Below are 21,916 nucleotides of genomic sequence, written 5' to 3'. Positions count from 1 at the left end.
ACAGGACAAAGGATGCCTAAACGTGATGTCTGAAGCATGAGCAGAAGTTGGCTGGACAAAGGGAGGGACTGGATGAGGAAATAAAGAGATTTCCTTTTTGGAAAACAAAATATGGGCTGCATAGAAAAAGGCGGTACCTTGTCCTTTATGGTTCCAGTGCTGCGCCCTCTACAGTAGGAATGATGGATAGCTAGCTTGATGGGATTTTCATTTTAAGAGCTACTCATTAGGCCAGAAGGGCAACATTTCTAATGGTAGGATTTCAATGGAAGAATTGAAGGCCCCTTAAAATAAGGAGTAAGGGGTGTTTAAGTTGACTGTAAGATAGGCACCCCTAAAGGAAGAATGGGGAATCTTTCACATTCCGAGTGATGCTGAAAGCAGGGAGGTGTTTTCTTTCAACAGGGCAATGCCTTCCAGGGCCCTCGGAAAGCAGACATTGTGGCAAAAGAGAAGGTCGCTGAACTGATCCAACTCCAGGCAGAAAGGATTTTGGCCTTAAAGGAAGAGATTGCTCTCTTGCGTAAGAAAGGTGGTCTTATCCTCCCGCCCATTCAGCCTCCACAAGAGAAGGAGATGAACCCCATGGGTCTTTAAGTTTGCCTCTTGCTGAAATCCATCCAAGATTAATGACACAGAACTTACCGGAAGTTGTTTCCTTGCCACCTGCAGCAATCCTATTGTCTTAAACTTATTTAAAAGTCTAAGACCAGATCCAGTCATACAGTTTTAATAACTTTTCTCCAATTTGATCATCTTAGAACAGACTCTAACACCCAACATCTATTTCCTCTTGAACTTAACCATTTTAGGTTTGTTTGGAATCCACTGGATTGAGTATGGAGCCTCAGAAGGCCGTATCTCAAAACTGTAAGAAAGCATCTGCAATACATCTTGTTTTAGGAAATATGTCTCTTGTTTATCTGAATTTTTAGCCACCGGGGTGGGGTGGGGGGGAATCTGTGAGAAAATTTTTTTTACAGGCCTTGGAAAATAAACTCTCATGTTCAGTGTTCTCTGAGAGAACAAAAAAGCACAAGCTAGTCTGCCAACAGTATCTTAGACTAAGATGCAAATCAGAATTCTGACATTGTTAACTTCACAGAGCAATTACTTGAGGGCTCAGGATGCAGGAAATGTGGAAAGGGCAGTTAGCTTTGGACTGGCAGAAAGCAGGAGACTACCCAGCTTCCTGAATCACCCCTGGCTTCAGCAAAGTCCAGCTATGAATGGAGCAGAGGACTGTGTTTGGCAAAAATGGTCAGCAAGGAGGCTTTTCTCTAAAGGTGTCTGCAGCTCTACCAGTATTCTAAATGTTCCCAGAGTTTCTCATGTCCTATGCATTTTCTTTCGGGGTCTAATGGGAGTCATTCGTTGTTTCTGATATAGATCCAGAAGTATTGACAGGTTATGTCACTCTGAGAGACCGTCCCTAGCAATCACTCTTGATTGTGCATAACATTTTAAACGGATTGTCCTTTTCGTTTGGGGGTAACTGGTCATGGGGATTTATTGCTGTACCCATTTAGGAATGATCTCCCTGATATTTGCATCCCTGTTTGTTAGCAACAGAGCTTAGCACTTTAGATTCAGAGTTCCTTAGGTCAATATGAATGAGCTTCTTCCCTGAACCGTCCCACAACAGAACCTCGTCCCAGAGAAGGAAAGGTGAGAAAGGCGATATTACATCAATGTAGAAAGTGACCCAGCAACATCAAGTCTTTCCGTGACTAGCCTGCTGATGTGTCCCTGCCAGATTAGAAAGGACTTCCTTCCTTTTGAAGATTCTTTCATGATCCTATTTAAAAGATCTGAATAGTTTGTGCCTGTTAGCTTAAATCTCTGGTGTTGTAGTAGAGGTATGTAGCTTCTCTGCCCTATACTATGTGTGTCCCCCAAGCATTTAAAAAAAATGTGATTGTCATAGCTTTGAGGGTTGCTTATTTATTGCTGCATGAATAGTTATCCCCAAATATTACATAAAACAAGGACTTACCTCACCCGGTTTCTGAGGGTCAGGAATCTGGGAGCAGCTTAACTGCCTGCTTTGGACTCAGAATCTCACGAGGTTATGGTCAAGCTGTGAGTTGGGGCCACAGCCATGTGCAGCTTGGCTGGCACTGGAAGGGCTACTTCCAGACTCACTCAGCTGTTTGGCAGGAGGCTTCCGTTCCTCACTGGCTGGCTACCGCAATGAGCAACTGCCTGGATAAAGTGGTTGGTCTCCAGGGAGACACCATTTCCTAGGTGGTAGTGGGAGCCGGAGGAAGTTACGTAATCTTCCTGGGCTTCATTTTATTATCTAACAAATGGAAGGATTTGGATAAGCTCTAAATCTCTTTCCCATTTTGAAATTCTGTGATTCTAATTGCAGCAAGAATGACTGTAGAGTCTATGGAAGGGCCACAGCAAAGATTCTCTGAGTTTTTCAACTCCGTTTTTTTTTTTTTTCCCGATTGGTTTTACAGTCAGGATATTTTTCCCCCCAGAATTGAGCTAAGACTAAATTCACCACTTAAGTCCACAATATGCAGGCCTTCATCCTGTAGGTTTGATAATATATAGTTATATATAGTTAACACTCAAGTTGTTTTTAATTTTGAATTGGACAAGACCTATGGATAGCTTTAGTTTCATTTCTACTTGATTCCAGATTTAGTCTTAAGTTTGTAGTTAAGTATCAGCCTTTCCATTCACTCCTGCTCCCCTGATCAAATTATTTTCTGCTTCTAGCTGTGTCTTAGAGAAAGCTGCTTTACTTCTGAGAGTAAGGCCAAAATTGGTCTACACTCAGTTACCTCTGGGTCAACTGCTAACATAATTTGGCTATTTTGAACTCTTGTCCACAGTATCATCAAAGCCCAATACTGGAAGAAAAAGAAGCTGTAGAGTAGAGGCCCTTCTGTCACATTTACTCATTGTTGCCAAGTCTGGCTGTCCTGTGGAAAAGTCTTTTGGCCTTGAGCTGGGCTCTGTACCACCATTGGCACCTGCCTACTAGCTCTTACTCTTCCTTCGGTAAATTATACGGCCTTTGCATGGCTGAATCAGGCTTTTAAAAGGCACTGTAATAATCCGAGTCTAAAGAAATATAAAATACAATGAACTCGAGTATGTATTTAATTTTCTAGGCTAAAATTTAGAGGCCTGATACTTTTCCTCTTTTCCTTCAATTGGCTAAGGTAAATATGTATATTCATCTCACTTAATGTACCTTAGAAGTGATTTTTCTTTCCTAAAAAAATTTTTTTGAGAGCTAAAACCATTCAATATTGTTACGGTTCCAGGGCTGTGCAGAAAGCAATTTTACATATCACTTCCATAAAGTTCACCAAAATTCACTTTGACAACTACCTAGGATTATCAAGGAAGAAAAGACAAGAAAAAATACAATGAAATTTAAAGCCAATGGACTATGAGGTGAGTTACAGCGCAGCTCCAAGAGGCCCTGGATTAGCGGAGTTAAGATTGAGAGTAGTTGGCCCTGTCCCACTCCTGAAGTGACTTTTAGGTCCCCAGTGCAAGGTCGTGGCTGAAGTTACATCTTATTTCTTCTATCATTTCCATGTTCCTTACAGTCCTTCATTTTATTTCTTAAAATATTAAGTACAACCTTTCTGAAGATCATGTCGTACCCCGATGAGAGCTCTTTTTCCAATTTAGCTGTTGGACAGAAAGAGCATGTGATACAAGCTAGGCGCAGGCTCGGTATCTCTTCTGACCAGTAGAGGGTGCACTTGGCCTGGAATCTTGTTTCTCCCACTGGTGACTAGCCTGTAGCATCTGCCTCCATGACTCACTTTAACCAGACTTGAGAGTCTCCAGGGGCATTCCATCTGTAACTCACCTTCGCTGAAATCTCACAACATATATTTTTCCCTCCTGGGAACAGTCTGAATGTTAGGGCTTTTCGTTGCAAAGCTTCAGGCCCCAGCTAGTGCCAGCTGCACGTATGAAGGTTGATCCTGTGGTTGTATGGACGTAAGTAAATGTTGATTTTAAACAACTAGTGAGTCAACTCCTCTGGCAGTGCTGATCTATCTTTGGAAAAAAGGAAAGTGAATTTTATCAGGCACCACATGTGCACGTGCAACATAGCATTCAACTAAATGATATTTTGGAGATCTTCCACACATCTCTCTATGACCAAAGCTTTACCTCAAGTCCATTCAGTAAGAGAACTGCGAATCTGCTTCTCCTTGCCTACTTCATGCTGAATCTCTCTTGACCAAAACGGTTACCAACGTAATACTTAAAGAATTAGACATCCGCTACCTCTTCCTGATCTCAAACTCTTGACAGAACTGGAAAATGTCACAAGGGGAGACTTTTCTTCAAAAACTCAAAAAACTGAATCCTAAAACCTATAAAGAGGATGCTGACTCATACATGACTAAGTTGAACGTTACAGGGAAGACTAAACATTTATTTAGAAATTACAGTGTTTGTTTTTACAGAGATAGGTTGCCACAGATCATTGATTCTGGAAGGTTTGTTAATGCTAATAGGACTATACACATCTTAGTCTATTCTCACGGGCATCTTCTGAAAACGTTTCCTGTAGTACCAGGTCTGGCTGTCTTCATGAGTATCTCCAGCCTGAGATCCTGTGGCTTTTCCCTCCTTGTCCCCAGTGTAGACAGTGTACCTAAGGCTCGTCCTCTCATCAGCTTCTCTGGGGGCTTTCTGCTGCCTTCTCAGTCTGTTCGGACCCGTCTGTTACTCTTGCCAGGCTGAATCCTGTTATTGTGGCATCTTTGATTTCCCTCTCATACCTCAACTGGGTAGGATTCTCTGCGTCTCTCCAGAATTATAAAAACACATATACATTTATTTACAAGTGCATAAATATATAAATATGACTATTATAGAAAAATAAATACCAATTTTCTCTCTTTTTAAAAACAATATATAGTCTTTCTGGGATATTGGTTTCTGCCTACATTGTAGGAGGTGGTGTTTCAAAAGATATATGCACCGGTGGGCTGGGGGAGAGCCGCATCCCAAGTTCCTGCCCTGTGTAGGCCCCTGTGGGGTGCTGGGAACGCCAGTCTCCTCCACCCATTTGGCAGGAGTTAGGACTGTCCACTTCTTCAACTGGTACAAGGCCCAAGCAGCACGGGGGCCCTAAGGAGGAGAAAAGTGGGAAACATTAAAATCCAGACTAACCAGGAGCCGTTGCTCAAGAGTACTGGGTTAGACTTGCCCTAAAGAAAAGACAGAAACACAGGACTATGGCAAGGGCAGTTTGCTCTGACATCTCAGATATATGGGATGGGCCACTAGTACCCATGTCCCACCACAAAGACTCGCAAACACTAAGCACCTATACCCTAAAGCAGATGAAGTCAGCTGAGCCCTTGAAATGTGGAAGAAAGCCCTGTTATTTCCAGATTTAAACTGCTACTCTACCCTTCCAGTATGATTTCTCTGGGCATCATCATCCCACCCGAGGGAGTCCAGTTTTGATGATGTTGGGGTCTGGCTCTAGGAGGCACCTGTCTTAGAATTTTATCTCCCAGAGACAGGGTCTAGGATCTGCATGCGAATGGATACATGCCACAGAAGCTAAGAAGCATTAGCCAATTGTCCGAACCAGCCTGTGCCTCCAATCAAGCATCCACTGATTGATTTCCAAGAGCCTGGCACAAAGGAACACTGTAGGATGGGCAGTGTGCATTGAGGCCCTTGGAGAAAAGGTTCTGTGGAAGCACAGAGTTATGACAATGATGTGAGAACTAGGCTGCTTAATGACTGATATCATCTTCCTAATTAAGAGACAAGACCCAACACAGCAAGGTATTTGGGGTGATTAGAGAATACCTCTTGGTGTGATGAGAGGCAGCAGGAATCTGTGAATGGTCATGAAATGCTGAGACCAAAAGGTTTGCTTTCTCTGAAATGGGGGTGTGTCCTTTTCTCAGCTATTGAGGACACAGCTTGCCATGCTAGAGTTGGACCCACCCAGATTGCCCCCATGGACCTGCCGGACCAGGTCTCTCACTCCCCCATAGAAAAGCTGTGGATGGCTCTAAACACCACCTTTGAGGAAGGTTACCTCCCCCTCTCTAGGCCACTGCTGGGTTGTGGACGCCTCCCTCATGTCAGCCCCAGTCTGTTCAATTTCCCGACCTGCCCCTGGCACCAACCTCGGTGAAAGAGAGGGTCCCATGTTGCTTCCAGCCCAGGACTCGGGGGTACATTCCTCATGACTGACTGGCCCGTGGCCGCAGGCTGCTCCTGGAGGTGGTGGCAGTCTTGGTGAGGCTGGAGCAGCTGGTGAGTTGAGTCATCAGGCAGCGTATATAAGAAAGAGCCCTCATCTGGACTGGACCTAGGACCCCTGCAGGCATGAGACCAGATGGAGAAGTGAAGTGGAGGCAGAGTAGGTCTGTATCCCCACTACCCTGGCTGCTTCCCTGTCTCAGGGCATCAGAGCCAGTCAGGGCTCAGATGGGGCAGGGACTGCTCCCCTTTGAACCTTAGGTGTCATACCACCACTTCCATGGATAATTCTAGTCTACTTCCTGAATGCATGAAAGGATGTGCAGTCAGGTATCTAGGAGACTATGGACAGAGCCAGCTGAAAATGGCTGCTCTGGCCTGCCAAGTGAGGAAGGACTTCTAACGGGCCAACCCAGTCCCCAATGCAGAAAGCACGTTATAATTGCCAACACACCTCCTAAGGAGGGGAGTCCAGTGGAGCAGGTTGTGGGATATGCCTCTGTGCCTCACCCTGTCCCTCTCAGTGACTGAGATTGGGCTTAGGGTAAGCTCTGGAGCAGAAGGCAGGGAGGGGAGAGGCCCAGTTACCTGGTAACCTGGTGACTGGTGTGGTCATATTCAGTGCCAAGAATGGTCTGCTTTAGCAGGCTGCTGGTGTCATCCTGCTGCTCAAGAGAAAGAGTAACAAAAAAGTCACATCGGAGTCCAGGTAACTTTCCTGTTCAGTGTTCAACAGAATGAGCTGTTCCCAACTAAGGAAGCCAGACCCAGTAGCCCAGGATTAGAGGCTGGAAGGAAGAAGGCCCCAGGAGGCAGCCCCAGTACTCCCCTGTGCTGGCTCGCACCTATTTGCCCACATTCCCAGGGCTGTGTTACCTGCTGAAGCACCCCTGGGCAGTGTTGCTGAGGTTTCACGCCTGGGTAGCCCATGGCAGCTGTAGGGCAGCCCCTATTCACATGGATCCCATTGGCACAGGCCCGTCTACTGGTGCCACTCAGGTAGGGCTGCCCATTGGCTTGGTGGCCTGGGAGTCCTCCCAGTGGTACCATAGTGTATTGGCAGGAGGAGGACAGAAGGGCACTTCGAGGAAAACCCAGGTCTGTTGTATGTTCTGGAAGAAGAAGGACACAGGTATGCTCAGGCCCAGGAGGTCCAGGGCAGCCTCCAGTACCATAGAAATCTCAGAAAACTTCTGACACTGCCCCAGGGATGAGAATGTTCTCAGTCACCCATTTCTCCTACCATCTAGACTCTTCTGCAGTGTGGAGAGGGGTGAGGAGATATAGCAGCACAAGTTTGGGGAAAAGAAGTGGTGAGTCAACAGAAGAAACTATTTAAATGAGGCAAGTTGACGAGATGTATTGTCGTTTGAAGCAGAGATGAGTGGATAACAGGGAAAGGGAGAAAGCCCAATGCGTCCACAGACCCAGAGAAGTGACAGGGAAGAGGTGGGGTCTATTTTCAACATGAACGTGTGGTCAGAGCAGCAGCTTCAGACGTTAAAAGGAGTTGGAGCCAGATAAGTACTGGGTTCCAGAGACGCAGAGGCCAGAACACTCTCCACTGCATACTTTCCATTTGCCAAGATCCATAAACTGGGAGGAAAGGGCCCAGACTTGGAGTATTTTTCTCTCTCTCTCTGAGCCCTGTGGGGAACCTGGGAGCTGACGCTCTAGTGAATGTGAAGCAGGGCACCTCTGATCCTGCCCTGGGTGAAGGCCTTGTTGGCAGGCTGGGAGGCCCCTCATCCCCACTAGGCTCCTTCCCTTGGTGCTGAGGTGGTAGGCGGGGGAAGGGTCACTCACTTTGCTTAGACCAGGCCCTCCACAAACAGAAGGGGATGAAGGCGACAATGATGAGGACGATAGAGCCCAGGACGACCCCAACAATCAGGTAGGGCAGGTCACTGGAGCGTGCCACCATGGCCCCGGTGCCGACCGGCCGCTCTATGGTTTCAGGGGGTGGCAGCTGAGGTGGGGCCAGAGTTGGGGGTGGGAGACGACCAGGCTGACCAGAAGACTTCCGAGCTGTAATTGTGGACAAAATACACCTCAGTATCTATTCTTCGACATCTCTCTCACAACAAACAGAAAACACCAACAACAAACCTGATTCTATGGGAGTGGGAAATGGGGTCAAACTCACAAGGCAGGGCCTCAGAACTCAGTAGTAGATGAGTGTGGTGTCCAAGCTCAGCACGAAGCTGGCCTCGAATGGCAGATTTGGCATGGTCAAAGAGAGCGGAACCTTCTATTTCAAAATACACTCTGAGATGTTTGTGAGTCTAGCACTGGTGTCAGGCTGCGTCTTCTGAGCGGGAAAGGTGAAGGGCTTTTCCCAAAGAAAGCTAGTGAACTTTTGGAAGACAGTCTTTAAAAAAAATGCACGAAACCAGCAAAAGAACTGGGAATGGCAGAGTTTACCCATGGATTTGCTACTCCTGGGAAAATTAAGGGATGCAAAGGACTAGATCTGAGCCTGGCCTCGGGGCAGGAGTGAAGCGGAGGTAGGGGACTCTGGGAGAGGCGGTAACTGCGAGACACCAATTCTGCGACAAGATGGCAAGCTGTCCTCTGGGTCGTGCTATTACCAGGCTGTGTGTGACCTGTTCACTCCTGTTCATAGCTGTCCTCTACCTCGACTCTGACAGCACAGCCGGTGATTTCCCGCTACCTCTCCCAGGGCTGCTGCTTACATTTGTCTGCCTCCTCAGAACTGGGAGGCCTCCTCGTCCCTCTGGGGCCACACTCTCCCCACTCTGTCCTGCGTCCTGATGGCTGCCAAGTGCCTATGTCCACGGCTCTTCCCCCCTGGGAGACCCGCTTCTCCCTCAGGGTCTCGGGAGAAACAGCCCCAGGAAGTCTCTGAGTGGCCTCGCCTTGTTCCTTCCTTCCTCCTGGGTTCTGCTGTTCTTCTGGCTCCCCCATTTCAAAAAAGGGCAACATCATCCATCTGTCCTTTATGCTAGACTCCCTTCCCTCTCCCCCCGGCCCGATGTGCTAGCAGTCCCTGGTCCACCGACACTTCCTCGAAAGAGTCTCCAACCTGTCCCTTCTCCTTGCCTGGACTTCACAGCTCCCACGCGCTCCCCCTGCCCACTGCTGCAGAGATTCCTGTGAGCTTCTCAACCTCACAGACACAGGGTCCTCGATGATCCAATGCCCACAGCCCACCCATGCCCTTCCCTGGGCATTCCCTTTCTAGAGGCCACATCCTCTAACCACCTGGAGCTATTTGCTGGCTGGCCCTGTCCCCAAGGATGGTCCCTCCTTGGTCCCGCCTAAAGATTCAAGCCTTCCAGACCAGTGTGGAACCTTCGTGGTCTCTGCTCTCTGCCCTGGGCACTCGGTGTATCACTTGATAGGGGACTCTGGCTGTGCAGTATTCTCCACTGGACATGACAAAAGAGGGCTGGGGTGCACAAGGAGGCACTTAGTATTTGCTGAATAGGTGACTGAAAGCTGCACAAAGCCAGAGAGACAATGTTGCCAATGTCAAGAAAATGCATTATTTTCTCATCTCCCTTCCTATTCTTTTGTGATCCTCTCCTGATTAAGTTCTCTGCAACATTCTTATGTTATACATTTTCAGTATTTGCAAAATGGAGATGGTGATATCTATCCACTTGACCAATGTGCAAATATTAAGTTATTATGTGAAGATGTTTAACATGTTTTAGTGCAGAGAAGGAATCCGGGCTTGTAGTCGATGAACTGTGCCCAAAGTGTGCTCCACCCCTAACTCGCTAAGTGACCTTGGTGGAGATACATCATTTCCTGATGCTCAGGTCCTTTTCTATCTCTGGTTGGTTTACTGAATTTAACTACAACCTCATTGTAAGTACCAAATGTTACAGGAGCATAGTGTTTATAGAGAGTTCTGACATTAAGAATGGGTTCTAATCCATAAGTTCATCATGTAGGAGTTAACTCCCCAGTTCCTGGAAGCCATCATGATGGCAGCCCTATTCACACTTGAGGCACAGGCAATGAGCAGAAGATGACAAACGGGTACTTGGAAAATAAGGAGTCTTCATGGGGAAGAGATATCAGCATGCTACATGGAACAGTGACTTTTCCTAGCTGGCTAAAAATAGCAAGAGGAAAGCAGAGAACCTAAAGACAATCACCTTTGGTTTCACAGATCATCACGTTGCTGAACTCACTCTCCCCTCCCTCATTGAAGCACTGCATCTTAATGTCGTAGGAGGTCTCTGGCTGCAGGTGGCTGATGGAGTGCCAGTATCTATCCCCTGGAAGAGACAGCAAGGAAGTCACATATAGGAATACGCATCTGGTCTGCCTGGAACCTTCCCAGTCAGCCTCGGACAGGGGTGTGTGTCCAGGCTGGTGCCAGGAATGCAACAGGATGCCCTGGGCTGGAGAAGCACTGGAAGAAATGTTCTAGGTGCCGCCCAAATTCCTGTCGTCCCATCTCCATGGGAAGGAAGCATGTGGACTTATGATCTCGATGACCCCAACTGTAGCATGTGTCAATGATATGTGCACAGATGCTTTATGTCACGCCAGCCCAGGTTTTATTTTTTTATATTTTTTATATTTTTAAAAGATTTTATTTATTCATGAGAGACACACAGAGAGAGGCAGAGACACAGGCAGAGGGAGAGAAGCAGGCTCCATGCAGGGAGCCTGAGGCGGGACTTGATCCCAGGACCCCGGGATCATGCTCTAAGCTGAAGGCAGATGTTCAAACACTGAGCCACCCAGTGTCCCCAGCCCAGGTTTTATACTTTCACCAACACCTAGACCCCCATTGTTAACAGAGAAAACCGTATCACCCAAAGTGCTTCTTACCTTCCACCATATCCTTCTTGTAGTCACTATCATTGTCACTGTCTGTGGGTCGATAATAGATATAAAAGCCATGGATAGGGGTGTTGTTGTTACTTGCTGGGATATACTATGGGGAATGGAGAAGAAGCAAGTTGACAATGGAGTAGAGAAATCATGTGAGCAGAACCACTGGTGGACAGAAATTTGACACCAGCTTAGAGTATAAAAATTCACAGAGGGAGCCTGACAAATATTTCTGACAAGATCTCCAAGGCTTTCTTGGGGAAGGCTGTGAAGATCACTTGTTATTTAGCCTAAAAGTCCCCCAGCTCTTAGAGACTAGAAACAGTTCTCCAAAGATGTAAGTCCCCTCTGAACCTGCCTGGGTACTGTAAGGATGAGTCTCTTGGCTCAATTCCCAGGTATGGGGGTTGGGTCGGGGGCAGGGCAGGGGGTGACCACTTAAGGGAAAGGGTCTTAGAAGGGAGAACAGAAAAGTGATTCCTTCCTGCCTGCTGCAGCAGCCAGCCTCTATCATCTCGAAGCTCAGCCCCACCTCCCCGTTGCACTCTATGCGAGGCCACTCACCATCCACTTGAGCATGATGGTAGTCTCGTTGACAGCATCGGTGAAGGTGATGTAAGGGCCTGCCACAGGCCTCTCGTACACACGGCCACTATAGCTTGACACCACATATGGCCGGGAGGGGGCACTGGGCTCACTTTCCCCCAGCATGTTCAGAGCCCTGACTCGGAATTTGTAGGAGGTGCCTGGTAAGGGAAACTCACTTGAACCCAGGAGCTGGAAAACTCTTCTGACCCACCCCCACCGAGCACACCCAGAACCTAGAGGGATCTTTTGGGTAGCTCTTCACCAAATACAAGTCCCCAAAGGACACAAGAACTCCCATCTTCTTCAGAAAGGAGCCACAGAAGGGACAGCTCTGGACCTCTTATAAAGAGAGGGAGGGGAAGGAAGGGTTTGTAGGCTGGAAGGAACACAACCAAAACCATCCATGTAAGCAAGGTGGCGGGTGGCAGACCGGCAGACAGAAGAGCCCTCAAAGCTTTAACTACTTCCAAGGGGTTGGGGACAGATGGGGAATCAGGTGGGATAGTGGCCAGACCCCTACCTTTCTCTAGGCCAGTGATCTCCACCGAGAGCCGGGAAGGAGGGATGGCACTGGTGGCCAGAATCCAGTCCCCCACTTTCTTTAGCTTCTTGTACTCTACCCGGAAAGACTGGATTGGGAAGCCACCATTTCCACGGGGAATCCATGTCACGTACACTGATGTCTCAGAGGCCATGGAGATAGTGGGCCTGTCTGGAGCTTCTGGGGCTGTAGGAAACCATCCATGAGGGAGGATGAAAGTAGAAGGGACACAATAAAGTGGTTGAAGTGCAAATGGACTTGACCTGTTCCTGACTGGGGCCCATTCTTCCCCCCAGCCCTCTCCCTCTGGTGGCTGTATCAGATCTCCCAGGGCTACTGGGGTCACCTTCTCCCAGAAGGAGCCCTTGAGCTAGGACCCCTAGAGGCCATGCTTCTGCAACGTCACACTATGGAGCGCCTACAGTCTGTGGCTCCCTCCTCTGTGCTGTCAGGACCCACAGGGTTTAGCAATCCCCTATCCACCTTGTCAGACTACCATGTTTTCCTTGAAAAAACTCCAATCTATGTTTTCTTATTGGGGTTAGCTGGATGGATGCCAGGAAAAATGTCACAAGGCTTCCTGGACCCACAGAACAAGACCCCATTCCACCTGCAACAATGAGCCTTCTGAGGCAGAGGACTTGGTTGCAGTTCTGACTCCTGCTCACTCCCACCCCTCTGAGCTGCTGGGGACCTACGAGAGAGGCGACCATGGTCTGGCTGGCTGCTGCTCTGGGGGTTGGATCCTGGATCATCTCTCTGGATCTGCTGCTCCTTGCTGGCCATGATTTCAGGTTTGGGCCGCCGTCCTGGATGGAAATGGGTTGAGACCAGCAAGTATGGGGGCGTGTGTTAGGTCTGCCTTTCCAGAGTTCTTTCTGCCTAAGACTCTGCTGAGGGGTCTGACAGGGTGATGCAAATAATATAGGATATTGGCAGTGTGGTCTGATCCCCAGTTCTGCTTAACCATCACGGTACTGAGCCTGAGCCCAGCATGTATGTGTGTGTGTCTGTGTGTGCGGGGGCATGAGCACAAGGTGGGGAGGGCAGAGAGGCCAGCTGGCAGCTCTCCTGAGGAGACACAGGACCTATGCCTGGGCTCATAAACCATGGGGAGGCAAGAGCTGACAGGACGATAAAGTTCAAGGTAAATGGATAGGGCAAGGTGAGCAGGGCTTCCCACCTGGGCCTGGCAGGATTTGCTCAGGTCTATAAAACCCCAAGATGGGGGCAGTGTTTGACCCTTACCAGTTCGGAAGGTGACCATGGCTGTCTGGCCTTCGCCTGCACAGTTGTAAGCTGCCATCTCCACTTCATACAAGCTCCCGGGGTCAAGTCTGGTGAGGGTCAGGCGGTGTTGGCTGGCTGCAATGCTGGAGACAGTCCAATTGTCAGAGGAGTTTGTGACCTGCTGGAGAAGACAGCCGGTATCAGAACTGGCATCTCAGCTTGGAGCTAATGGTGGCTGTGGTTTGCATAAAAAGCAGAGTGGAGGGACGCCTGGGTGGCTCAGTGGTTGAGCGTCTGCCTTTGGCTCAGGGCGTGATTCCGGGATCCCGGATGGAATCCCACATCGGGCTCCCGGCAGGGAACCTGCTTCTCCCTCTGCTTGTGTCTCTGAGTGTCTCTCTCTCTCTCATGAATAAATGAATAAAATCTTTAAAAAAAAAAAAAAAAAAAGCAGAGTCCACCAGAGCAGGAGGAAGAACCAGTGGGCTGGGAGCAGAGGGGTGGTACTGCAGAGAGCACACTGGTCCTGCTGGCTCTGGGACTTCCATCCTTGCTGGGACAGTGAAGTAGGCTCTGTGGTCCCTCATCTAGCCATCCCGTCAAAGAAAATTCGGTGGGGAGGTCAAAAGACCTCTTATTACTGAGAATTTCTCGAAAGATGTCCTCTCCGTATTTCTAAAAACTTCCATATTTAACTTTTCTTCCCTCCTTGCTCTTTTTAAACCAAATAAACACAGTCCCTTCACAGTTTCTATTCTGGGATGATGATTATGATGATGAAAGCAGCAGCACCAATACAGAGTCTTGGTCGCAGAAGCAAGCACTTCACAGGCTCTCTAAAGACCTTTGTGACAATAGCCCAAGAGACAGGTGTTAGTTTTGTACCCACTTCACAAATGCTAAGGCCTGAGGAAAGGAGTAATTTGCCTAGACCTACATTGCTAATAAGTACAAAAATCATGACTTGACTCCAGAGAGCACATTCCTAACCATTCGTGACTTATCCTAGAAAGAAAAGGAATCTGGGAACCTGAAAATCTTGGGTTTAAATCCTGATTGTGTCTCTTACCAGCTGTGTAACCCTAGAGCAAGTTCCCTGACCTCTCTGATCCTCAAGGTTTTCAAATCTAAGATGAGTCAAAGAAAAGCTCTCAGCTTCTTCTGAAGGTTAAACGAGATGATGTATACCAAGCGTGAGGCACTGAACGTGGCACACAGGTTCCCAGCGAATGCCTGGCCCCTTCTCCCGACTTGCCCACATCCTCCACTTGGGAGGTTTCTGCCATTCCAATCCTCCTCTGCTGCTCCTGTGCTCACTCCTTGCTTCTTGCTTAAAAACTGTGGATGAACAGTAACTAATTCTGGATTAATCCTTAATGGCCCCAAATTCTTGGCTCTTTTAAAAAAAAATACATCCAGGTTCCGTCCTCCACAAGCAATGCCTAGAAGCTTCTTCATCTCACCTACCCCACCTTTCAGGACAAAAGGCTTAACTGGCAACAGTGCACATTTTACACAGTCTGCTGGGACCTAAAGCTGTGGTTTGCTCAAGAATTAAACAGCTGGTAGGAAAACCTCTTATCCTCAAGCAAAATATTCCAAAGTAAAACAAAACCTACTATTCAAGGGACAGAGATGGTCTGGGCTCATTTATGTCAGACTTCCAGGATTTGTTCCAAGGGGAGAAGTTTTTACAAACTGAGAATCCTCAGTAGTACTAGAAACCCAGACACAGTAGCCCAGGGTCTGCAGATGTATCACGAAGTGAAACTGGCTTCACGAATGTGAAAAAGTGAAAATGATCTGAGTGATTCCCAGTCTCCTGCAAAAGAAGGGGGCTGCAAACACAGTCCAAACTGATTTTTCACTTCGAAATCCTTTCTTGTGTGACAATCCTTAAGATTTGCTAGTTCCTCAAGAAAAGCACTGCTTGCGAGGTATCATTTCTGCCCTGGCCATGTCCACTGAGCAGTCCTAAGTGCCCCACAGGCCGGAGTCTAACTGAAGCCAGACCCAGCAGGGGCACAGTTCCTCACTTTCCCTGTACCCCTTTATCCTCTGGCCCGCCTGGCGCTGGCCTCACACTGACACTGGGCTCTGAAACAAAACTAAGAAATAGCACGGTCATTAGTCACCGTCACACTCGCACAGGGTGAATGTGGCCCCCCGCCTGGCATTTCCGGATCGCCACGCATGGCCTTTGCCAGCCTGCCTCTTGGTGAAGCGGTTTCATGGCCACCTACTGGCCTGAAAAATATGATTCTTGTTCTCATTACTGGTTCTTGTCTCCCAGGGACCATGAGCATTTGGCCTGCCCTGATCTCTGTCTACAACTCTGAGATGGAGGTGTCTAGTTACAGAGAGAAACGAGGATTAGGACCGGCCCTGCCCCATAACCTGGGCTGAACAATGCAGCTTTTTGTTAAAAATATATTTACCCCCTTTGCTGGCTGCCTATGAAGAGGCCAGCAGGCCAAGTGTTAGTGAGAGACTGCATCCCCACCCCCAACCCCCTACCTAGGAGGCAATTTTGCCTCAGGTGTCTTTCTGACGACCCAGTGGGTCTATGGACTTGTCCTGAGCCAAGGTCATAAAGGGAAAGATCAGAATGAGAGAGGCTGGCAGGGTCCAGAGCAGGGGAAAGAGCTACTGCACAGCTGACATGCTGCTCCACACAGGGCTGATTTGGTCTTTAGAGGGGGAGAAGAGCTGATAAATACTTTTACTATATAAAATATAGCATGTATACACATTATCAAATAACATTTTTTAAAAATCCATTTAAGAACAATAATTTTCAGGACACCTGGGTGGCTCAGCAGCTGAGCTTCTTCTGCCTTTGGCTCAGGGCGTGATCCCTGGGGGTCCTGGGATCAAGTCCCATATCGGGTTCCCTGTATGGAGCCTGCTCTTCCCTCTGCCTGTGTCTCTGCCTCTCTGTGTCTCTCATGAATAAATACATACTCTAAAAAAAAAAAAAAAAAGAACAATAATTTCCTGTTGCCTAATGGACTTAGGAAAAAAAAAAGCACACATCTGGGATGAACAGAAATGCTCCTCCAGGACATTTTTTTAAAGGAAATCTTATGTCCTTCTCCCCTGGAGGGTAACAGCAGGTGAGCACACAGCCTCGAACAAGGGGGCCGCCTGCGGGCCCTGTCCTGCCTCAAAGGACACTGTGTCCAAGAGGATGGGCTGGCCAGCTGGCTCTACACCCTGCCAGAGCCAGAGGCTCCCTCCCTGAGAGCTCCTGAAACATCCACCTGGACAGGCCTCCTTCTGTCAAGGAGAAATAGCTGAGGTCTGAGCAACACGATGTGCTTTCAGACCCCACGCCTGCTTGTCCAAGCCGAGCCATGAGGAATCCTGAAAACTGAGGGGGTGTTTTATAGCCCTCAGAAAAAACACTTGTTCATAAATATTTGTTTTCCTGGCCCCAGAGCTAGCTTGCCATACAGAGTTCCTGCAGGTATGTGCCCAGTAGAGCTTACTTTGGTTAAAAAACAAAACAACAACATCAACAACAAATGACAGAGAGAAAAGGGGAGGGCAGGGGATGGTTAACAGGGAGATTTGTTAACTATGCCCCAGGATGAGGAGCTGGTGGGGGGGGTGCCAAGCTTCTGGGAAACCAGTGCACACAGGAGCTGAAGTGACACACACTTTTCCTGGGCCTCTGGGGGTCCCACATGCCTCAACTCACAACCATCCTCCTGGGAGGTGGTAGGAAGTAGGGCAGAGGAGGCCAAAGGTCAAGGTCCAGGCTTCAGGAACTTGGGGGGAGATGGCCAGCGGCCAGAAACCCCTGCCCAGACTCACTGAGAAGAAGTCTGCACAATGCCAGGCACCGTACCTTGCGGTGTTTCACCACATAGTAGAGGATCGGTGCACGGCTACCACCCTCATGCCGAGGCCGCCACACAAGCTCATATGAGTCCGTCTTGGAGGTCCGGGGGGAGCTGAGAATGATGGGTGCTTCTGCAGGAGCCACCTGCCCCTCCTTCTCTTCAGGGCACTGTGGGGAAGCTGGCTGCACCGATGTCGGCGGCTTTGGGAGCCCTGGGTGCCCCCTTAGCATCTGGTCAGGGATTCCGGGTCTGGAGGGCAGCACGGGAGGGGTGGCAGTGTCCAGCTTAGCATCCCGCCATGGCCTCAGGGTTGTGCCTGGAGGACCAAGAAGGAAAGAGAAGGGAAGGTGGACAATGTCGTTCCCCTGGTCACTGGCTGCATTGTTGCCCCAGGGAGAAGGCAGAGGGAAGTGAGAGATAGGAAGAGCCCACAGCCCAGAGCCTGAGATGACCATCAGCCCAGTCCACACGCAGCCAGGCTCTGTGGGAAGAGAGAGGGCTGTGTCACTGCCCCGCCAGGAGATGGGCAGCCCGGGGCCCTGTGCCCAGGCTTTTTGCGTGGCCAAGGGTGGCAGGCAGGCAGCTCTGCAATCTGTTTTCCTGAACCCCTACGCTAGCCTCACCTTGAGTGAATGTTCTGTTTACTCCTGAGGAACCTTGCACCCTCCTCCTCCTTCTGTCTGTGTTGGGGGAGGGGACACATCCCTTCGCTGCGGGGTCTTAACACCATGCAGTCTGGGCCTGTTCCTACACCAGGCAGCAACCTGCCTTGCAAGATGGAAAGCCAACTGTAACGCCGCTGAGAACCTGAGAGGCCAGGAGAGGCAACACGTCCTTCAGGAAGCATCTGCAGAATCTGCCAATGTTACTTGTCCCTCCACCTGACATCCTGAACCACAGAAGGCTGGCATCTGATCATGTGGATTCAGCATTATTTGGGGTCGTATTTTTATCAAATAATTTCCTTGGTGAGTTTGGCGTCCTCCATGAGGAGGTTGAGTCTTTGTTAATTTTCTGTGCACCCCCCACATTACCTAGTCCGGTGCTGAGGACATAAGTAACTGCTCAGCCAGTACAGGTGTCAACTGAAATGAATCAGGCTGAAAGGGATGGATTTGCTTTTCACAATGGTTGTTAAAACCAGGTGTCATGGAACCCTACGAACCTAGAGATTCCACAAAATAAAAAGCATTTGAGAAAATACAACAGTAAAGGGGTACCTGGGTGGCTCAGGTGATTGAACATCCAACTCTTGATTTTGGCTCAGGTCATGATCTCAGGGTCATGGGACTGAGACCTCAGTTGGCTCCACACTCATCACTGAGTCTGCTTGGGATTCTTTCCCTCTCCCTCCTCTTCTACCCTTCCCCCTACTCACATGTGCTTGCTCCCTCTCTCTCAAATAAATATTTGTAAAAATAAAACAATTAAATGGATCGCTTTCACAAGTGAAAGTGTACACACTTTGACCTTCTAATAAGTTAACGTAAACTTGAACTTACAACTAAAAATCACTTTTACCTCTTTTATATATTAGGGTTCTTAGTCAAGGAAAAGGCTCTGTGAATGTGCAGCTGCGATGTCCAGCCTTTCGGGCTACACTCACCTGGCCTGGCGGTTCTCAGCTGGACCACGGCATGGGCGCTTCCGACTTCATTCTCAGCCATGCACTGGTAGACGCCTTCATCCTCAGGCCCTACGCTAACCACCCGCAGGGCCCTGCGGGACAGTCGGAGGCGCTGGCTGGAGGTGAGGGGCACAGCGTTCCTCAGCCACAGCACAGAGGGCGGGGGGTTCCCACGCACCTCACAGGTGAGCTTGGCACTCTGGCCCCACGGGATGACCAGCTGGGACAGCTCCATGGTGACCTCGGGGGGTTCTGCCGGGAAACCAGAGCAGGGGTGAGAAAGGCCAAGTCTTCCTACCCAGGACCACACAGGCTGGGGAGGGATCTATAGTCAGGAGTGAGTCCCTCCTTTCCTGTGAGTATTGGTAGAGGGAAGGAAAGGTCCTGTGCCTCGTCTGTCAGTCATGACAGGAAAGGGACTAGAGAGGGACATCAGGCCCATACACCGAGGCCCTGGGACCCAAGCATCCCAACTCTCTCTATCCTCTTCCATTACACCCTGGGCATGGGACCTCTCACAAGGCACCTGAGCCTTGGGGTTATGAGTTTCTAAGAAGACCACACTGACCAAAGAGAAGAAGGTCTGCAGGAGACACTCACCAAATACCTGGACGTTATACAGGATGACCGCTGCCCCAGGCTCCCCAACTCCGTTATCGGCCATGCAACGATAAGTCCCTGAGTCCTCCTCACTGGTGGCATCGATGAGGAGGTTGCTTAGCAGGAAGCGTGTCTTGTTGTAGCCGGCGACACTGGACCCATCCTTGGCCCAGGTGACCCGTGGGGGTGGGATCCCACTGGCCACACACTCCAGAATCAGACTCTGGCCTTTGGTGACAATGATGGTCTGGGCCTCTGGGGGGTAGATGATGCGAGCAGCCTCAGCAGTAGAGCCTGGAGGAGCCGAGAGGTGAAAGGCAGCGTGTGGGACCAGACTCAGTGCCGAAGATCCCCTCCGCCCTGCCTTAGGTGGCCAGGTCCCAGGAGGCAATCCCAGACCATGGGGACTTGGAATCAAACAGCCTTTCAGGGGTTTACAACCTACATAAAGTGAGGCAAGTTACTTAATTCCCTTGAGCCTTGGTTTCTTTATAAAAACAAGGCCCTCTCTCTGCAGAGAGCTGTTGTAAGAGATGTGGTAACATACTGGAATATTGACACAACACACATTTGAATACGCACGTCAGCAAAGAAAAAGATGAGGGGGGTGGATGCAGGTGACTTTTCCTGCTTGCACTCAGCAAGTGCACCCCAAGTCTGAGGATGAGCTAGGAGACAAGGATCCATGGTATCCCCCACAGCAACCAGGAGTCTCAGATCTCAGCATCCTTCATAGTGTGAGCACCTCGCTGCACTGAGAGGGACCCACTGTGTAAAGAAATGCATTTCTCGCACAGTAGTAGTACAGGTCCCCAAAGCAAATCAACTACTTCGTTGGCTGCTCAGCTAAGGAAGGAGAGATCTTTTCTCAGTGCTGGTGGAGAAACAGCACAGCACTTACTGGAAGGCAAGTTGCTCCCCAGCAGTCACCTCCCTCCACGCTCTGTGTGATTCTGCTTTGTGTGCCAAGCAGGGGCAGATCCTGGTGTTACAAGACCTGAGACATCTACAGCTTGGGAGGCCCTCTTGAAGAAACAGAATGTGAAATTACACAGAAAATTCTGTGAGTGAGGGACTGCTGTAGTTTGGCTTCATTAGCTTCACGGTACATCTGCCTCTGGTGCTGCCTCTAAAACCAAGCTCCACGTAGGCTGTCCCTCCACTGAGTAAGCAGGAAGCCTAGAAAAGTGCCTGGCACCCGGAGATGCTTGGCAAAGGCAGATGTTGTTTTCATACAAATGGGGGAGTGTGTGGGCCTCCACGGACCATCACCAGAGGGAGGTGTTGGGCTCACCGCAGCGGTGCAGACAGTGTAAGCACAGCTGGGCCTAGGGCCAGGCAGGCTCTGTGGCCTCACATAGGCACAAGCACATCATCGTCTTTCCTATGCATGTGCTGCCAGCTGCTGAGCACAGGCCGTCTGGCCCCAGCAGACACATCCCAACAGATCTCCACTCTGAAAGTCTCCCAGGGAAGGAGAGCTCTCAACAGGCAGGAGAACGGGACTAGCAAGCACAGCTACCCCAGAGGTAGGCAAGGGATATGTGCCACTAGAGGGGAGAGGACCCCCCCACTCTGTCTGAGTCCTGGTTACTCCCACTGCCCGAGCCCCCCAGCTCCCACCCCCACCTGAGAGAACGGGCTTGGAGCACAGCCTGTGCCCCCCTTCCTGTGTCCCCTTCCATCAGTGAGACACCCCCTGGCCCCTTACGGCGCACGCGGAGCCGGTCACTGGAGCCCGAGGTTTTCACTTCCTGGGTCACCGGGTTGTAGGCAGCACACTTGTACATTCCCTCATCCTCCTGGCTTGCGTTCACAATCTGGAGGTTTCCTGACGGCATGATCAGGTAGTTATCTGAGAAAAGGGCAGGGTGAAGGGGACATGGGATGAGTCTGGCAGCAGCTCCCAGTGGGCAGGACGACAGGAACCATGAGTCGAACACCTGAATCCCAAGCAGCCCAAACTGGAAATGCTTTTCTCCCTGTAAAACCTCAGATCAAGCGGGACAGAAATGCCGAGAATAGAACTAACCAATTAGCCGGCAAACCAGCTAGCTAACCCACCTGAGCTAGTCCACAGGTCTCTGGATGAATATTTTATACTTTTAAGGGAGCTGGAGGAGGGTGAGAAGGAAGCAAGATTTGGGGTCTGCTACACCTGGGCTTAAGCTCTGGATCTGCCGTGCGCAGTGTGATTGCGGCAAAGCTGGTTAAACCCCTGAGATTCTGCCCTGCCTTCAGCTCAGGGCGTGATCCCAAAATCCAGGGTTCAAGTCCCATGTCAGGCTCCCTGCAGAGAGCCTGCTCCTCCCTCTGCCTGTGTCTCTGCCTCTCTGAGTCTCTCATGAATAAATAAATAAAATCTTATTAAAAAAAAGACACGAGCCACCTCAGAGCTGCTGTAAGGATTGAGGGGCCCGTGCTGTACACGTGGGAGAT

General features: G+C 49.6%; 2 protein-coding genes across 24 annotated transcripts in view; one reads left to right on the top strand and one right to left on the bottom strand.

The window, feature by feature from the left end:
• Positions 1–909, top strand: part of CFAP44 (cilia and flagella associated protein 44) — a 126,414-nt gene extending 125,505 nt beyond the window's left edge. For all 9 annotated transcript variants that reach the window (XM_049105150.1, XM_049105153.1, XM_025477480.3 and 6 more), the window contains one exon: positions 406–909. In XM_049105150.1, the coding sequence (XP_048961107.1) occupies positions 406–597 (192 nt within the window). In that variant the 3' untranslated portion in view covers positions 598–909. The remainder of the gene's footprint in view (positions 1–405) is intronic.
• Positions 910–4,405: 3,496 nt separating this feature from the next.
• The window catches only part of BOC (BOC cell adhesion associated, oncogene regulated), a 121,493-nt gene continuing 103,982 nt past the window's right edge, over positions 4,406–21,916 (bottom strand). For 12 of the 15 annotated variants that reach the window (XM_049105155.1, XM_049105158.1, XM_049105167.1 and 9 more), the window contains 15 exons: positions 21,189–21,332; positions 19,478–19,771; positions 18,857–19,129; positions 17,256–17,566; positions 13,421–13,583; positions 12,871–12,981; positions 12,152–12,358; positions 11,608–11,789; positions 11,041–11,146; positions 10,356–10,478; positions 8,032–8,253; positions 7,102–7,337; positions 6,814–6,890; positions 6,150–6,343; positions 4,406–5,127 (listed from right to left, as the gene is read on the bottom strand). In XM_049105155.1, the coding sequence (XP_048961112.1) occupies positions 4,940–5,127; positions 6,150–6,343; positions 6,814–6,890; positions 7,102–7,337; positions 8,032–8,253; positions 10,356–10,478; positions 11,041–11,146; positions 11,608–11,789; positions 12,152–12,358; positions 12,871–12,981; positions 13,421–13,583; positions 17,256–17,566; positions 18,857–19,129; positions 19,478–19,771; positions 21,189–21,332 (2,831 nt within the window). In that variant the 3' untranslated portion in view covers positions 4,406–4,939. The remainder of the gene's footprint in view (positions 5,128–6,149; positions 6,344–6,813; positions 6,891–7,101; positions 7,338–8,031; positions 8,254–10,355; positions 10,479–11,040; positions 11,147–11,607; positions 11,790–12,151; positions 12,359–12,870; positions 12,982–13,420; positions 13,584–17,255; positions 17,567–18,856; positions 19,130–19,477; positions 19,772–21,188; positions 21,333–21,916) is intronic. The other 3 variants (XM_025477600.3, XM_049105168.1, XM_049105160.1) reach the window with 3 other exon arrangements.

This window comes from Canis lupus, chromosome 33 (assembly GCF_003254725.2).
Source record: "Canis lupus dingo isolate Sandy chromosome 33, ASM325472v2, whole genome shotgun sequence".
NCBI lineage: Eukaryota > Metazoa > Chordata > Mammalia > Carnivora > Canidae > Canis > Canis lupus.
The sequence above is the reverse complement of the archived record's forward strand: the minus strand, read 5'-3'. Positions and strand labels throughout refer to the sequence as shown.